Genomic DNA, 17,840 nt, shown 5'->3' with positions numbered 1-17,840 from the left:
AAATCATTGATGTTTTGAATAATATAATAAGAGAAGGAGGATTTTAAACACGCAGGCATGGAGGAAGCGTCGTGTGATAAAGCCCAGTACGTCTCCAAATATCTCACAAACATTGATGACATCACCGTCATCCAGGGCCCTGCGGGGCGGGTCCGTCCGAGACATCTGCCTGATGAATTCTTCTCCTGTGAGTCTTTCCTGAATGATTAGTGTGTATCTTATATGTGCTGTTTTGTACTTATAAAAGTTGATCTCTGCGATGATGTTTAAATGTAAACCTCTTCTCTCTTCCTGTGCTCATCATGCAGTCGATTATGAAGGTCTGGTGAAAAACCTCTCGGTATGAACGTCACAGTCTCTTTACAGTACATACTTTGAATGGCTTTCCCGATTCAGTTTCAACCCGTCCTTGTAAGATCATCTAAACCATGTCATTTATATAAAAAACTCAAATAAAGAAATGTTCCTAAATGTTTGACCTCTAGTGTAAGTTGAGGCCGATACAATGGTTGAATTATCAATCAGTTAAATGGTCAACTAATGTTCCGCTTTCTGTTTCGGGAAACTCAGCTCTTATCATCATGTCGTAGTCGATCTTCTCAGATTAAACTTCTCGATCTATTTCTCGCTTTTTTTCTTCCAAGTGTCGGATATCGAATCAGCCAATGAGACCGTATCTTAAGGAGCACCTGCCCAAGCGCTTTCATTTTGCCAACAACGTTCGTATAGAGCGAGCTCATCTGTACATGCTGCCGCAGTGGCAGGTGGCGCTGTAAGTGTTTCATTCACAATATTTCACACCTCAATCGAAATGTGACGTAGAATTAACCAATAACATCATTGTATTCATGTGTGTTTGTTTTACTAACCTCACACGTTTATATTCACAGGGAATCAGTTTGTGTCTTTAAAATGAGCATATTTCCAGTCGAAAACTGTTTTTTTTTCACAATGTTTTGTTTTACAGGACACGCAGTGAAATTAAATACTGCACTGGGGGCTTCCATGGATCTGATAATGTTTTCAAGAACATGCAGGTTGGTGACATATCACTTGTCTTGCATCATAGATGGAAATAGATCAATTTAAAATAGCACTATTACACTCTACAAAGTAAATCCACAAGTGTGTCCAAAATTCGCCATTGGCTAGGAAATTATTTTTTATGTACCACTGATGCTTACAGATGGCCTGTAAAATGTGCACTAAGTCACTTTATTTAAGAACACTTCAATGATGTCATTAATGTGCTTTATTTTTACACATCATTTTGTACTTGATATACTAAAATTATACTTTTTTTAATTATATTAATGGTGTCTGAGAATAGCACAGTTGAGTGCCCATAAGTTGGTCTTGATTCTAAAAACTATATTTTGTATATACAAAACTAGTTTGTGAAAATGACGGGTGTTCAACGATTAATCACATCCAGATTAAAGGTTTGTGTTTACATAATATATACATCTGTGTACTGTGCATATTTATTTTGTATTTATAAACATATAAACATACAGTACATGTGTATATATTTAGGAAATATTTGCATGTGGGCGATTCCATGAAAATGTCAACCTTACCATGAAAAAATCTAGTTTCACCAAAGGTTTTTTACTATACAGCACAGATACTAACATTTGTTGGTTCAGAGCTCGTTTTATTTTTAGTAGGTGATTTTCTTCAGGATTGTCACATCCATAACGGTCCATATTCCTCATGAATTGGCACATGAAAATAAACCATGAAGAGGCATCCCTCAAAAAATCCATTTGTTGGGTATTATTGTTTTAAACCTCATGCTTTTTTGTCACATCCATAATGCATGTTTATTTCCCTTTTTTTAATTAGAAGATCTGTGCATAGACTGATGTTTAAACTTTATCAACAAGGGTTTAGTCAAATATAAACAGATGGTTCAGTATATTGGTAACAAAAACATTCTCTTTGTTTTTATGTCTCGTCCATAATGCTGGAATTGCCCATGGATATATTAATATCTATACAGCATATAATTTTTATTATATATAAACATATATTTATCTTAAATGTATTTCTGTGAAGGGTTTATAAATACAATTAAAATTATAAAAGGAATATGCACAGTACACATACATATATTATGTAAAAAAAACTTATTAAAAAAGATCTACAGTTTATAGTTGATATACAGTATATGTTATACTGTACAAAAGTGACATAATACGATAAACGTTATATAACAAAAGATTCTTAGTGAAGCAAAGAAATAGACAGTTTCTTTTCTTGATCTTGACAAGCAGTGACACGATAGTGACCATGGGCTGTCAACTCCAAAACTAAAGACTATAATGATGGAAGTTTTTAATGAGTAATTATGTTATTAGAAACAAGATTATAGTTTCTTTAGTACATATTGTAAGAGAAAATGGTTGTCAGAAGGGCAGTCTGTTATCTGTTTCTCATAACCTGACTTTAACCCGCTCAACATAACAGGCCTGATCCACCAAATAAGGGATTATCCTCAAAATCCATACTAAATATTTCTTTGATCTGTCATAGATGCCAATGTACATTTCTGATCTGGTCAAAACTAAGTTTGACATTTCATTTCTGCTCGGGCCTGTATTTATGAATGTAATGAGTTCTAAAGAGCAAGTCATTAGTTTGGGTTTAAAGTGAATTCATATTAAAGGTTTAGGATGAATTCTCAAAAAGCAGATTATGATGGCCAGGATTTTCCCCAGAAACTGCGAAAAATCCTTCTTGTGAACTTTTATCAGATTCACACGAAGAGAAAAGTTCCTGTAAACTGGAACTTTTTTTAACATACACAAGTCAAATATATCGTTTGTAAGGCTCTTTATTTATGTCTGTGTGACGTCTGCAGCGTTACTCCTTACGTCTGTGTTTATGTGGTTGTCTAGGAATGTCTAAAGCAGCCAGACGGCTTACAAAAACTTCTCAGAGAAAATCTAGAGAGGGATCAATGTTAGTGACTGAGGTAAATAACATCAAATGTAAAAAATGAGGTTTGAGAAATGAGATTCTTACAGCAATAACCTTACATTTAACATTTACAAAATTTATATTTTGAACAGTGATCATTTCTAAAACTCACTAATACTTAATGTGCGTGTGTGTGACTATAATTAGTATAATGTGCTGTGATTTATATTTAACTGCACTGTTTTTGGAGCTCTCCCAGCAATTTATAGGGAGTTAACCGCACCGTTTAATTACGTTTGGGAGGTGGGGAGTGTCTGCATCATCATCAGAGAGGACCAGCAGGAATATTGTCCTGAACCCAGTGATTAACTAAAATCACTAAAATCCTTTATGATGTAGCTTTAGGGTGAAGGGTGCATTAAATCCCCTGTGTCTTGACCACCAATCACTTAAAATTCGGAGAAAATTCTCTTTATCTGCCATATGTGTGTATGTGACCCACAAAACCAGTCCTGAGTAGCACGGTTATATTTGTAGCAATAGCCAACAATACATTGTATGGGTCAAAATTATCAAAAGTCATTAGGATATTAAGTAAAGACCATGTTGCATGAAGATATTTGGATACCAAAACTTTATTTTTGTGAGTGGATGCAGCAGAAGCATGCCTACAAACTTCACTCACTCCTGCCCGCTCTTTGAGAATTACCCTCTCAAGTTTGGTCTCTATGTATAGCTTAGAATGTCTGCTTTGGGGTTCATCTTTTCTCCACAATGTCTTTACAGCTTTAAGCCAAAACAGAGCATTAAAACTAGTTTCTTCTTAGAAACGGCCTGCTAGAGCGCCATTTTCTCCGATTCCATAGCTTCAAGTAGTTGTATCTCGGACAAATATTGTCCTATCCATACAAACCATACATTAATATAATGATGTTTATTGATATAACCATGTGCTTGCATTGAGAAGAGGCTGGGGGATCCGAGATCCAGTAAGGCAGTGGTTCCCCCAAACCCCAACCTATGGAACTCGATTGGGAATGTACAGAGGAACGCGATTGCAAATTGATAGAGGGCAATGTTCTGTCTGAAGCTGCTCGTGGCCGTGCAGTCTCATTGTAGGTCCTGTGCAGTGCAATTTTAGGCTGCGCACAAAAGCTAAATATCTACAAAGTAGGCAAATGTCCACTCAGAAAGCAACATCAGTTACCTCTACATCATCTTAAAACACAGGTAGATCATATAAGTACGTTTGTCTTTCAGACTGTAATTTGAGAATAAACACAAGTCTCTCTCTCTCTCTCTCTCTCTCGATGAGTTCAGAGTGGGCGTGAAAGGAGTGGCGTGTAAATAAAGTCCCTTTTCATATATTTCTGAACTTGGACGCCTGTTTAAAGCTGTTGACAGATAAACTATTGCTAGTTAAAATCAATGAAACACACACCATTTTCCTGATCTGTCAGATTAATCCTTTTGGAATCATGCCCAAAACACTACAATTTTGTAATACTTTTAATGCAAAGGGCTTATGGTTCACAATGGTATTTTAATTGAAACCATTCATTTCTGTGAAAGTTTATTTTGTTTTTATAGGTAGGGTCGTTACTTTTATTATCTGTTCTTTTGAGATCAATATGTCATAGACAGGTATTTTTTGCTTTTTTACATATAGTTTATATATACTGTATATAAACTATATCTAACATATTTAGCACATTACCTCATCTATCCTCAGTGTACAGGTAAGGGGGGAGCCAGTTTATAGGGGGGCACGACAATGAAAAGGTTGAAGCCCCATATAAGAGGTCAAAAAAGACTTGGGGGTCAGTCAGATTTAAAAAAAAAATAATAATATACAAATCTAAAATTTGTGCAGATAAGATATGGCAAATATAGTGAATGAATTATTTACAAAAGTCTGTTACGTCTTTTTTTTATGACTTTCATGTCTTTTAATAATTAAAGTGCTTAATATCATTTATTGCCTGTTTATTGGCTCTCTAAAGGTAGCTTGGGCAAAAAAAGAATGCTCATGCTCTTTCGTTGTACTGTATTCATCAATACTATGATGTGACAAACAATCTCCGAACACTTATTTAATAGGGTCGTCATCAGATACTGGTGGGTGTAGCTTGTGTAAATAGCCTCAAACAACCAGATGGGCTTTTTAGCAATGCCAATAGACATTCTGATAATATGTTTATAATAGATTAACATGTTTTCTATTGAAAACTATTTTTTAAAACGTTAGAAGATTTTTGGTCCCATTTCATGGTGGAGACCAACAAAAGACATAATTCAATTTGAGCATTGGCTAACACTTCTAATGATTTTGCAGTTTGGTTGTTTCAACGTATGCTTGAACATGCACGTCCAAATTTAAACGTTGGGTAAACTAAAAAAGTTAAATGGATTAGAAATTGTGTTTGGTGTATATGATGGCACTGCACAAAAACCTAAGATGCTTCAAAAGAAATGTTTTCAAGAGGTTTGTTGTAGACCTGTTGCCTTAGAAGTAAAAATCAGTTCAGATTTACAAAGATTCTTTGGCATTAACTGTAAGAAACAAGTGAGATTTTGGTGTCGTACAACAGAAATCCGATCTCACCATAATAGAGACAGACTAGAATTACATACTTGGAGACACTAATGCAAGACATTTTTCATCACTTCAAATGGTTCTAGAAGCCATCAAATAGTTATGATGTTTGCTAAGGCCAAGTGAAATTCAAGTGTTTATAATAATTATGATTCATTACAATGTTTGCAGACTATTTTTATTGGATATGGACCAGCAATTAACTATAAGACAACTGTGGCTCCCTTTGAGAACATTGAAGTTTATAATCTCCTATGTGGTAAGTTCAGCGACGTATGAGAACGGTTTGATAAGATGTAGGATTTTTCACCCGATTTTTGAGTAAATATGAGAATAAACATATTTTTACCTGAGGCCTACTTTAGTGCCGGAGATTTATCTCTTTTATAAGCAGGTATAGTGACTGAAAAACATCTCTTGTCTCTTTTTAGATCTATTAGGTATTCCTCCTGCACCCAATAATGGCACGCATGGCAGTTTAAACCATCTGCTGAAGAACCCCCCGCACAGGCCGGTATACCCCGCAGAACGTTCAGCCCCAACGACGTGTACCCCTGTGACCGGGTCCATCCTCGACCCCCGCGGCTGCACATGTGACTCTCTCACCGAGGCAGAGGTTGGCATCATTTGTCATGTTGTGACATCATCATGTTTTTAATCATTGCATTACATGCTAAATTTGGCTTTCCAAATCTCAAGTTTTGTGCAAAACAAAACCGTGCAACATAAAAAGAACATTTCTCCATAAGTAAACATGGACATTTCTTACGATAAAACTTTTGTCTGAGGTCTGATTACTTCACTGTTTGATACGGTGTAATGCTGTTTCTCTTGAACTGCCTGTTACTAAATGACAAAGAACAGGATAATACTGAACTTTATTTTGGTTACACCCAAGGTTTCCTCCCTACTCTTATGGTTTCCTGTCCATTGTTGGGTGTGAAATGAGGATATGCTGTATACATTTTGCTTTATATGACTGGGTGTTATAATCCCACTATTTCAGCACAGTTGAATTGCCCAATAGGACATTTCCCACGCCTTATGCATGACAGGGGGAAACAGTCAAGAATATCTATAGAGGTCTGAGGTTTCACTGGGTTTGTCGGGTAGGCGTCCTCTGTGTTTCGGGGATAAATGATTATTAAAAAAAAAGAATACTTACCTTTCCTTGCTTTTATCAGAGAGACGCATTGTTATAAGGTCATCTGGCAGCCCATTCTGTGTCCATCCGCCTCAACCACAGCCATTGGCTTCTTCTTTCTGCACCACTGGCCAGTTCTTGATTATCCTCCACTTCTCTGAAAGTGACCTATTTGTCAGCTATGGAGACCTCTGCATTTAACAGGTGCAGTGAGTAGTGAACTCACGCACTGCAAGACGTGAACATGCATTCAACCAGAGCAGTGGGCAGCTATCACTGCAGCTCAAGGGCACCTCAGTCTTACCTGCCGGCCCTGAGAATAGCACTGGCAAACTTCTGATCATGAGTCCGACTCTCTAACCATTAGGCCATGACTACCCACACTGTTAATGCATGCTCAGTGCCCTGGTCCCGTATGGCATAACATTACAACATATTACCAAAATCAACGCCGTATGCACCTCTCCCTTGGCCAAGGCTGTTCTAGGCCCACTAGCACCGTTAATGCATCCTCAGTGTCCCCTTTTACCTATGGCGTGATACACCATTTTATAACGTGGTCATTTGGCAGCTCAAATTTGTCCTTCCGTTTCAACCACACCCAATGGCCGCTTCTCCCAGCAACAGTGGCAACTTCTTTGACTACCGTCCGTTGGGGAAAGCCCCTGTAGCCCACTTCACCTGGGAACACTTTCACTGCCCATCCCAGATCTTCAGCCTCCGCTGCCATGTTGGCATACCAGAGATTCTTTCCTTCAAATGCTTCATTAATGGCCTCTTCTCAAGGTACAGTCAACTCAACTATGAGGACTGTCCTACTGGAGCTGGACCACAGAACTATGTCCGGCCCCAGGTTGGTCGCTGCGATTTCTGATGGGAAATTAAGTCTGTGGTTTAAATCAACTCGCATTTCCCAATCCCTGGCTACAGTATATTCAGCAGACCTAAATATGGGGTTAAGGGCTTGGCCCCCGTTTACTGCCCCTGCCGAATAAAGGGTTATATTTTTAGCGAGTTAGCCTGGCCGCTTTGGGGGATGGCATTTGCTACCACTCTCTTAGTCTCTACTGTTGGTGCCAACTTCTCCCCTGTGTCAAGCAATTCTTACAACCCACAAGAATATGTTTGAGGTTTGGTGGAGCTGCAAATAAGTGGCAGGTTGGATCCTGTCCACACCAAACATGCAGATTTTTTGGTGAGGGCAGCACATCATATGTAGCTCTTCTGATAAATCTTAGTCTGTTCCATACTTCACAGCTCACTCCAAGTGATTTTGCATCGTTCAATGCCTTCCCACCTCATCCAACGACCTTGCTGGGCTTGAGAGACCGCTCTGGCGCATCTACTTGCTTTCTCTTGTCGTCGAACCTCCACTACTACCCGGTGACGCTCTTTCCTTGGTGTCGCTTTTCGTCATGTGGGTGTGGTTGATGCCAATACCAAGTCCCCCTCTGCCATCTTGAACTTGTCCCACAATGTCCTTATGTCTGAGGGCTGCCTTTGCATCTCCTAACGCTGTTGTTGGGTTCCATTTTCTCGCCGTTGCTACTGCTGGAGCAGTATCTCTTACACAGGGATCTCAGGATTCTTTGAGCGTCATCTCTAGCATTTTTTTGGTGGATTTATATTCCTCCACAAGGCTGGAGCTACATTTCCGTACAGCACACGAGTTTCAGCTTCCCAGGAAGAGCTGTATTATTGATTTTTTTTAGTCTACTGGCTGTCTCTCTGTTCCCCATCTTTAATGTCTGTGGTGTACCACCTTCCAAGGCTTTTTATGGGCTTTTCCGGGACCATCAGTATGGGCTCATAATTTATACAGAAACCGTCGTTGGTAAGCTGTCTATTCCTTTGACAATAGAAATGCTGAAAATTAGAAAAATATCATTAAGAAATTAAATTATATTATAATTTATTTTCCCTTCAAACCTATATGACTTTCATTCTTCTGCAGAATACAAAAGAGTATATTTTGAATAATGTTTATAATCAAATAACAATGAACCCCAGTGACTTCTATTGTTTGAACACAAAACCACTGAAACATTGGGGGCGAATGTATTTTTAACAATGATATGACTACAGTACATTGTTTTGCATGAAGTTCTTCTTTTTTGTCTTATTTTCAATAAAGTGTTACATTTGTCTATTGTGTTTTAGGTGAACCGTCTCGACCAGCGTCTCATCGACACACATTCCAGTGAGTTGAACTGATTGTCAGGAATAACAACAAAATATTTATTTATTGAGAATACTATACAGTAAAACCTACAAATATGTACAAATAATGATTCTAAGAAAGTGACTTCTCTTCAGGTTCTAATGTGAAAGGCGTTCATTTGCCGTTTGGTGTCCCGCGGGTTCTTCAGGAGCATTCAGATTACTGTATCCTCCAGCACACCTCATACTTCATAGCATACAGCAAAAACTCTCTCATGCCTCTCTGGGTCTCATACTCGCTGAATGCAACGGTGAGACGCGTCTCATACATTTAGAGTATTTTACACAATGTGCATCACCTTCCTGTTGAAACAGGAAGTTGAGGTGGGACTTATTGACGGCTTCGTCTTCAATATTCCCAAAACGAAAACCTAGAATCCACTCATTCCAAAGATTTCAAAGAATTCAAAAAGACGTTTTCTTTGAAAGACGACAAAAGCAAATTTGAAGTGAAAGTGAATGAGGACCGGGTCTGGCAAACCTAAAAATTGTCTGAAATTACTATTATTATTCAATCTGTGATATTTGTGAATCAATTATTCAGTTCAAATCTATGTCGACCGGTTCTTATATCTTAATCTAAGGAGATCTAGGACATCTGTTTCTCACCCAAAGATTTCATGTGGCTTCTGAAGTCTTGGGATGTAGCTCCAGACAAGTTAAACTGATTCTTTAAAGTAGTTTTATTCTCAGGTTTGGCAGGAAGTATCACACAATCGCTCATTCTAGACTGCCACTGTGTTCCCCAGCGGGAGGTTTTCTTCAGTATTTTCCTATGATGTCCAGTGGGACGTGAACTTCACCTCTGAGCTCCACCTGTATCCACAGACTAACACCCTTTCATACTATTTCAACCCTTAAATGAAAACTTAAATTCAAGAATAACTTGAAACGGATAACAAGATCATATGAGATATAAATCTGAAGAGGGTTTGGTGTATGTGATGGAGGGGATGGAGAGAGATGCTGTCAGTCATTATATGGGCAGACCGAAGAGCAAATCACAGATTCAGTGTCATCCAGATCTCAGAGCATTGCTGGGGGTTTTCTGAACTACATGCCGTGTTTTTGTGGTTTGCGTTGTCATATTTATATATATAACTATGCTCTTTTTGCTAACCCAACTTTAGCAGCCAACCAAAAACATGAAACAGATTAAAGGAAACTGTCTTTATTTATAAAGCATACTGCAAGCAACAGCTTCTGTTTTTGCAATCTATTAAAAAAAGACAAGCCCAAGTTGATGAAATGTTATCTGGGCGTGACATACAGAATAGATAATGATTGGTTGGTAAATTGGTAAAAATAAAGGAACTTGCTTCAAAGAATCAGCATGAAACTATTTTATAATAGCCAAAACTTCTTTTTTGAATTTGAATACTTGTTAAAGAGCATGTTCCCCGTGATCGCATTTTCAACCTTTAGTTAGTGTGTGATGTTGCTGTTAGAGAATAAATAATGACTGCAAAATGATAAAGCTCCAAGTTCAGGGGGACATTGTATTCCAAGCGAGATATTGTTTTAAACAGAATTCGCTTTTCAGGGACTACAGAGAACAGCTGGAATCGGACTACAGACCTCTTCTTCCCGGGTACATGATGTCACTATTCTGAGTGCTTTTAATAATCTCTGCCCAAAGGAATATGCCAAAAAGGGGCGAGGCCTTCCTTAGAGAAGTGGAAGAGCCGCTGGAGTAGCGTTCGGTTATCAGAGATTGTAAATATTTGACTGAGCTACACACTAAACTACTTTCACTTTCATCACAGTCCTACAGCTGGTAATAAGAATGCAGCTACACACATTCTAAGATAACCAAGTCAAATAACAGCTTCCATGACTTTAACATCGACTGTGAAAGCTGTTCTGTGTAATACACTAATATAGTGTGTGTGCGCTTACCTCTAAAACATTTCTATGAAACGTCCTTTGAAGTCCTGCTTGCAAATGTCTCCTGGTCAATCTGCTTGTTTTATTATCCAACTCCGCTGCAATATAAAAAGGCAAAACTAACGCTTCTGTTATTAGTATTAATTTATATAACCGGTCTGACCCAATTGGTCCGGTGTCGTTTCCCTCGCCATAGTAGGAAAAACAATCTCTAACAAAGATTGGCGTTTGCACTTGCACTAGCAGAGCTCCGTTACACTTCGATGGATCCGCATGTTTTTAACTAATAAAGTGAAGTTGACGCCATTGTTACTTTTTATTGCTCAAAGCCAAAGTTTTTGAATACATGTGGACTGAAGGGGCACCCACCAATCACAACAGCTTGAGAAGTGGATGCTCGCTGATATGGTATGGGTGGGAGAACACACACACACTCTAAGCGGGGAACAAAAATCACGACAGACCCGGTCAGCTGTACCAGTCAGTGCATTTTGGGAGGAGGGAATTTATATTGACTGGAAGAAAAAATTAAAGCGGCATCTAGTGGTGTGGTTGCAAATTGCAATCAACGGCTGACTCCACCCTCCCTTTTGAAGCACTACAGGGGGTGACACACATTTTTACTTCTTTGCCGAAGGAGGTAACATTTTTTTTTTCCACAAATTTGTCCGTTTAGGACTATGAAATAGCACATTCTAAGATAATAAAAACATAATGCTTCATTATGTTAGTTCTTTATACACCTCTGAACACATAGTTATGTTTATTATGTTGCATTTCTGTCAATAAATCCTCCAAAAAATGACACACTGGACTGTTCAATTAGGTCTTCATTCAAAGACTTCATTCAATTAAATTGTTTAATGGTGTTCAGCATTACAGATTAGAGTAAATCTTGATATAAGAATAGTTTGTGCAGGAATAAGGGACAAAAATAGTAAGTAAGAAATTTGTTTTTGCATGCTTGCTTATAAACCAGCAAACTGTCAAACCACCAAACATTCCAGACTGGTTTAAAAATGTCCAGACAGAATGTGGTTAGGTGAATGTTTTGCATGTGCAATGTGCAAAATAGTGGAAAGTACAGTCACTAATAATGTGACGACCTGTTAGAATCAAGGTTCAACAATACCAAATTGTAAGACTTAGGGCCGGTTTTCCAGACAGGGCTTATGCCTTGACCCAGACTTAATTTATACGTTAGGGGTGCCTATATACAACTAACACTGAAGTATCTTAAAATATATCTGTGAGATTGTTTTGTCTCAAGATGAACAGTCATGTTTTTGGTGAAGTCTATTTAAAAAAAAAGTTTAAATAAAATCAACTCTGAGTAGAAAAGCGCCTTTTTTTCCATTGTCCAATCGAATGAATGGAGAGGCGGGGCTTCCCATTGTGGTGATGGAACTTTCCGTTGAAACGAAAAAAGCAGCACAGCCTCATGCTTTCAAACATGAAAAACGTGCTCTGTGTGATCGGCCAATAATAAGGCCTAGTCCTGTCTTAAAATAATCCCTGTCTTGGAAACCGCCCCTTTATGTTTAGAGACGTGTGTTACTTTAGCGCTTAATGTGTTTATTTGAACTCATGTGTTTGAGAACACGCAAACACTCTTTCCTCTGATCGCTGTTGTCTCTCTCTTTGTTGTGTGTGTGTTGAATAAAGGTCAGCGTGCAGTCATCGGTGAACACATGTGTGCGTGCTGATGTACGTGTGCAGGCCAGCTCCAGACCGTCCTGTTCCTTCTATAAGAACAATTCAAAGCTGACCTTTGGCCTTCTGCATCCACCAAGTGAGCTCAGTTCAACATTTTTTTCTATGATAAATGAGACTACTACTTTAACCTGCTATTTTTCTGATGCAATGAAATTAAAAAGCGACATGGGGATTTTCTCTCATAATATATTCCTCTCTCTCTGTCAGACTTGAGCCCCACGGGAACTGAGTCAGACTCTTTAATTACAAGCAACATGGTGCCCATGTTTCCTGCTTTCAGAGGTACACACAGCACACATCTACAACACTACACCCACTGAACTCTCTTTCTTATTTCAGAAACATTGCCGAGTAAAACATTTTCTTTGGTACTTGAAGCCGTGCAGACATCCAAATACAACATTATTATGTTTCATGATTTCATATGTTCTACGTTTTGTATTTGTTTTGGGGAAAGGGAACGTGGTCACCCACAATGACTTGTCTACTTTTATACTTCAAAGCTCAATGAAAGGCAGTTGGATTGTCTCTCCAGTTCAGACTATACCCATCATTTCCTCCGGTGCTCTTACTCTTTCTTCTTTGATCATTGGTTGTAAAATTTGAGAGGGTTCAATTTCTACTTGACTCTTTCTGTTGCCGCCAATGGCCTCGTGGGCTGTGCGCTGATGTGTAGTTGATGTAAATGCTCCTTTTATCTCTCTCTCTCATCCCAACACTTAGCATCCTCTCTAAACTGTGCTATCAAAAATAAAACTATAGATCTTAAGAAAGAACCTTCATGTCACCTTAAGAAAAAAAACTACTTATATTTATGCCCTATTGGTGGCACTATAGAGCAAAGATTTATTAACATGCTTTGCCCAACCACATTTGTGCTGTAATTTTAAAGTCTGGAGCCGTCTGGAGCTCCCACATGTCCTTATGTCCTTGTTTTTTCCCCTGTCGGCAAATTAAATCATTACGAACATTAACATGTCCATCAGAGGACAACTCAAGAGCAATGTTTTTATGTAGCTGCATAACACACAGATATAAATATAAAAAATAATTATTCAAAGTCAAAATAATTTTTCGTCATATGTTCAAGAACTATGTACAGGGAAAACGAAAAACGTACCTGAATATTTCTTAACAGACTCAATGTAATACAATACAAAATACATTTGCTGCTAAATTTTAAAATGTACATATACACAGATAATACAAAGTACAATACAAAAAATGGGGAAGAATGGAATTACACAATAGAATTACACAATAGAATTACACAAGAATCTAAACAAATATTATTATTGGCCTGTTTCTGCACAGCTCTGTTTAAACTAGATCAACGATGTAATTTCTGGTTAGTGATGTCATAAGGGTGGAACCGACAATTTTATTTCATTATTTAAAAGCCATAGAAAGTAAATCACTGACTCAGGGTCTACTGTAATATAATGAGAAGTATTATGTAGAGCTGACTGGACCATGTTAACAAGACTCTTCATCCAACCTTTCATTATTTAAAATTTTCACTAAATGATTGTACGTTTTGTATGTTTTAACTCAGAGTCTCTTCGGTTGTAATTTCAACACCTGCTAATGGTAAACGCTCTATTTATTCTATGTTATGCAAGTGTTTAGATCAATGTAAAAATCAACCATTTCATATCAATACATCCATACATGAGATGATTCATCAGCATATTGTATGTTTTCATTTTTCCGTAACAATGTATTTATATTCTGTTTGACTAAAATTGTACTATTTTTAATAATCATAGCCGACAGTAGACGGTTTCAGCGGCAACAACATAAAAAAACGCTGTGGCCCAAACTTAACTTTCCGGTAGACCCCCGCAAAGAATCAAGAACTGTTTAGCTGTTTTAATTTTATGTAATACAATTAATATACAACAAAATATGTATGTAAAGTAAAATTACATTTAATATTAAATTAATTGTAATATTATTACCAAAAAAAAACTTTGGGCCATGCACGTGTGTCCGATGAAACTGTCAATAACGATCTTGAATGTGGTTATAACTTAATTGGATATCATTTAGTTTCATTGTATTTTCTTGTCATTTAAAGTCATTCCACACAGTTTGCCTTCATTCTCTCTCATACCGTAACTGAGATGTCCTTAATGTTTATTGTTTTTTGTGACAGATATTTGGGATCACTTTCACAATATTCTGCTGGTGAATTTTTCACGAGAGCTGAACGGCGTCAATGTCGTGAGTGGACCCATATTCGATGTTGACTTCGATGGGATCTATGACTTCATGAACAAGGGAACATCGTAAGTTTTCAACATTTAACCCATACTGATCTGAAAATGGATCAGTTGAGCAGATTTAGTTTAGAGTTCACCTCTTTCTACTGCAAAGATAGAATAGGTTGATAGAAAAGAAGATATTTTTGCGAATGTTGAAAGCCAAACAACATTGAACTTCATTGACATTCCATTGTATGATCACATTTCAAAGACATTTCTCAGAATATCTTATGTTGTATTCCACTGAAGAAAGACTCACATACACCGACACCCACATGAGGGAGAATAAAGGATGACAACATTTTTATTTTGGGGTAAACAGTCCCATTAAGTTTATTAATGTGAACTGTACAAAAACACTTAAAAAGACTGTAAAAAAAGGAATAAAACAGCCGCTGGGGCACCAGTAAGTTACATGTTTTTTCTTTAAATTTGCAGTGTTTTTCTGTAATTTAACTTTTTACCGTATTTCAAAAATCCACTGTAAAAAAAAGTAATTTTACAGCAACTGGGGTGCCAAAAAAACTATTCTACCGTAATATTACAAGCTTTCTTAAAAAATCCAATCTTTTTCAGTTATTTGATCAAGTTAGTTGACATTGTTTATTGTAAATAAACAGTCCATTTCTGTAAAATTATTTTATATATTTTTTTTCTTATACGTGATAAAACTTTTTAAACTTTTCATTTTTGTAAAATTAAAGTTTTCGATCGTGTTTAATTATTATAACAAATGAATAATGAAACTCAACCATAACTGGCATTAAAAAAGCAAAAACTGGGCCTGTCATCTGGCATACTGCCCCCTAGTGGCCAAATGTGTTTTTGATTTGTTAGTGGACATAGTACAACATTACAATTCTTCTGTATTCAGATGACACAGGGATACAACATACAGTTAGCAACTGCGAGGTCATGGGTTCGAATCCCACCGATTGACAAGCTTGTCACTTGTAAAGCTTAAAGTGTGTTACTTTGGATTAAAGCAAAATGCATGAATGTAATGCACTTTCACTCTTTTCAGGAATGGGCCTCCCATCCCTACACATTTTTTTGTGATTCTTACTAGTTGTAAGAACTCCAGTCTGCCTGTCCTCAGATGTGACGGTCTACTGGATGCTTCAGCTTTCATTCTACCACATCGACCTGATCACTTAGAAACATGTCACGTATGTAATCGCCTATAATACATCTCATAATACATTTAGTTTATCACTCTTCTCATGTGGTTTTATTATTTATTTCCCCAGAACGGCACTGATTTTTCATGGGTCCGAGATTGGGTTCGGTTTCACACGGCAAGAATCAGAGACGTGGAGCTTTTGACGGGCTTGAGCTTTTATCACGACCGGATTTCTGTTGTTGAAACTTTAGAGCTAAAGACTCTGCTCAAAACATTTTAGAGGCGTGTGAACCTTGAGCTCATTTGAATGTCTCTGCCGGCCATGAACAGAACGGATCATTACAGCGAATTTCACCAGAATCTCTTTCATCTCCCAAATTGGAAAAATTTGGAATCTATTTATAAGTGGGGAAGTACCGGTCGGTATAGAAACGTTTGCCCATTGGTTATCAACACACAAATGTTAGTGATTTGTGGTTGATTCTGCTTTCAGCCGATTCCAAAACTCCAGGCCAAGAAATAAATTGCATCAGATTTTTCCTGCAAACAATAGGAAAGCCACATTCACCGCAGGAATCACTCTTCGGCTGTCAATGCACAATGCTTTTTGTTTGTTTTTGGTCCTCCAAAGAATCGAAAAGATACTCTTGACAGCATGTGAAACGTCCAAACCATTTCCTAAATTATATAAGTAAGGATAGTGGTATTTTTGTTGCATTACAGAAATAAAAACTCTGTCATCATTTGTTCACCGTTATGATATTCAAAACCTGTATCTGACTCTGCAGTGAAATACAAAAGAAGATATTTTGAGAAATGTGTTCATAAAATGGAAGTCAATAGGGTTCGCTGTTATTTGGTTATCAACGATCTTCAAAATATCTTTTTTTGTGTTCTGAAGAAGAATGAAAGTCATACACGTTTGAAATGACACGAGGATAAGTAAATGGTGAAAATTTCTCATTCTCATTTTTGGGGTGAACTAAGCCTTAAATGTCAGAATATCACTTTCTCAGGTCAGTTTTGATATTAAGCTTTATTCCTTATTACAGTTTAAAGTTTGTCGTTTGTATAAGGGCTTTTCATTGATTGTCTTTTGGTTTATATTTTGGAGCAGTACTCTTGTGGACCATACAATGATAAAAATGATGACATATTTCACAGTTGTGTTGTTTTGTGTTGCTTGTTACCTTGAAGTATCACTGTTAGCAGGATAACTATAATTCTGCTTAAATATTATTATTTAAGCTACATGTTGTGTTTGGGTCAATGCTTTGTTGTCCATTTATTGGTATTGTGTGTTTCAAAAAATGTAATAAACAATGTTTCTTACATACAGTGAGTTAATATCACTTTCTTTATGGACGTTTTAAGCGGTACAACATAAACAAATGTTACAGTATGTGGCCCAAACTTATCTTCTGGTAAACCTCGCAAAGAATCAATAACTGTTGTGTAGTTTTACTTCAATTGAATACAATTAATATACAATAAAATATTAATAGTAATGTAAATTAAATAATATAACTGCAAGCAGTAATCATCGGGTTCGAGCAGTCTAAGGGGACTAAGGTCGACTGCCTTCGCTGACTACGGTCAGGAATCGCACCATAACACATCCGCAACGGATGACACTTACCCATATCCAGAAAAATGAAAGAAATGGTCAGCAACGGTTAATACAGACCACGCATGCTTACACTCATATGCAGGTTTAAACAGATAAGGGACGAGTGAAATTAACCAATTCTCATGTCTCTACGATGTTCTGTTCCAGAGATATAGGTCTAGCTTAATGGTTGCTAAGTTAACCTGTTTAGTTGCTATGGATGTGGCATGGCACCTGCCATACATTATGATAGACGTGTATACATTTTTTTTAAGGCTTAAGGCCAGGAGCATCTTAAATAGATACATTGATTCACATTCATAATATTCTAGAATGCCATGGCATTTAAATTA

General features: G+C 37.3%; 1 protein-coding gene across 3 annotated transcripts in view; it reads left to right on the top strand.

The window, feature by feature from the left end:
- Window positions 1-17,212, top strand: part of enpp1 (ectonucleotide pyrophosphatase/phosphodiesterase 1) — a 36,142-nt gene extending 18,930 nt beyond the window's left edge. Inside the window, exons 13-25 of one of the 3 annotated variants that reach the window (XM_056763933.1) lie at window positions 56-187; window positions 309-340; window positions 645-772; window positions 968-1,037; window positions 5,693-5,780; window positions 5,953-6,137; window positions 8,826-8,865; window positions 8,982-9,136; window positions 12,438-12,564; window positions 12,696-12,770; window positions 14,647-14,779; window positions 15,780-15,924; window positions 16,006-17,212. In XM_056763933.1, the coding sequence (XP_056619911.1) occupies window positions 56-187; window positions 309-340; window positions 645-772; window positions 968-1,037; window positions 5,693-5,780; window positions 5,953-6,137; window positions 8,826-8,865; window positions 8,982-9,136; window positions 12,438-12,564; window positions 12,696-12,770; window positions 14,647-14,779; window positions 15,780-15,924; window positions 16,006-16,158 (1,463 nt within the window). In that variant the 3' untranslated portion in view covers window positions 16,159-17,212. The other 2 variants (XM_056763934.1, XM_056763936.1) reach the window with 2 other exon arrangements.
- Window positions 17,213-17,840: the final 628 nt, after the last annotated feature.

This window comes from Triplophysa dalaica, chromosome 13 (assembly GCF_015846415.1).
Source record: "Triplophysa dalaica isolate WHDGS20190420 chromosome 13, ASM1584641v1, whole genome shotgun sequence".
In the NCBI taxonomy this organism is placed as follows: domain Eukaryota; kingdom Metazoa; phylum Chordata; class Actinopteri; order Cypriniformes; family Nemacheilidae; genus Triplophysa; species Triplophysa dalaica.
This window is presented reverse-complemented; position numbering and strand designations above follow the sequence as displayed.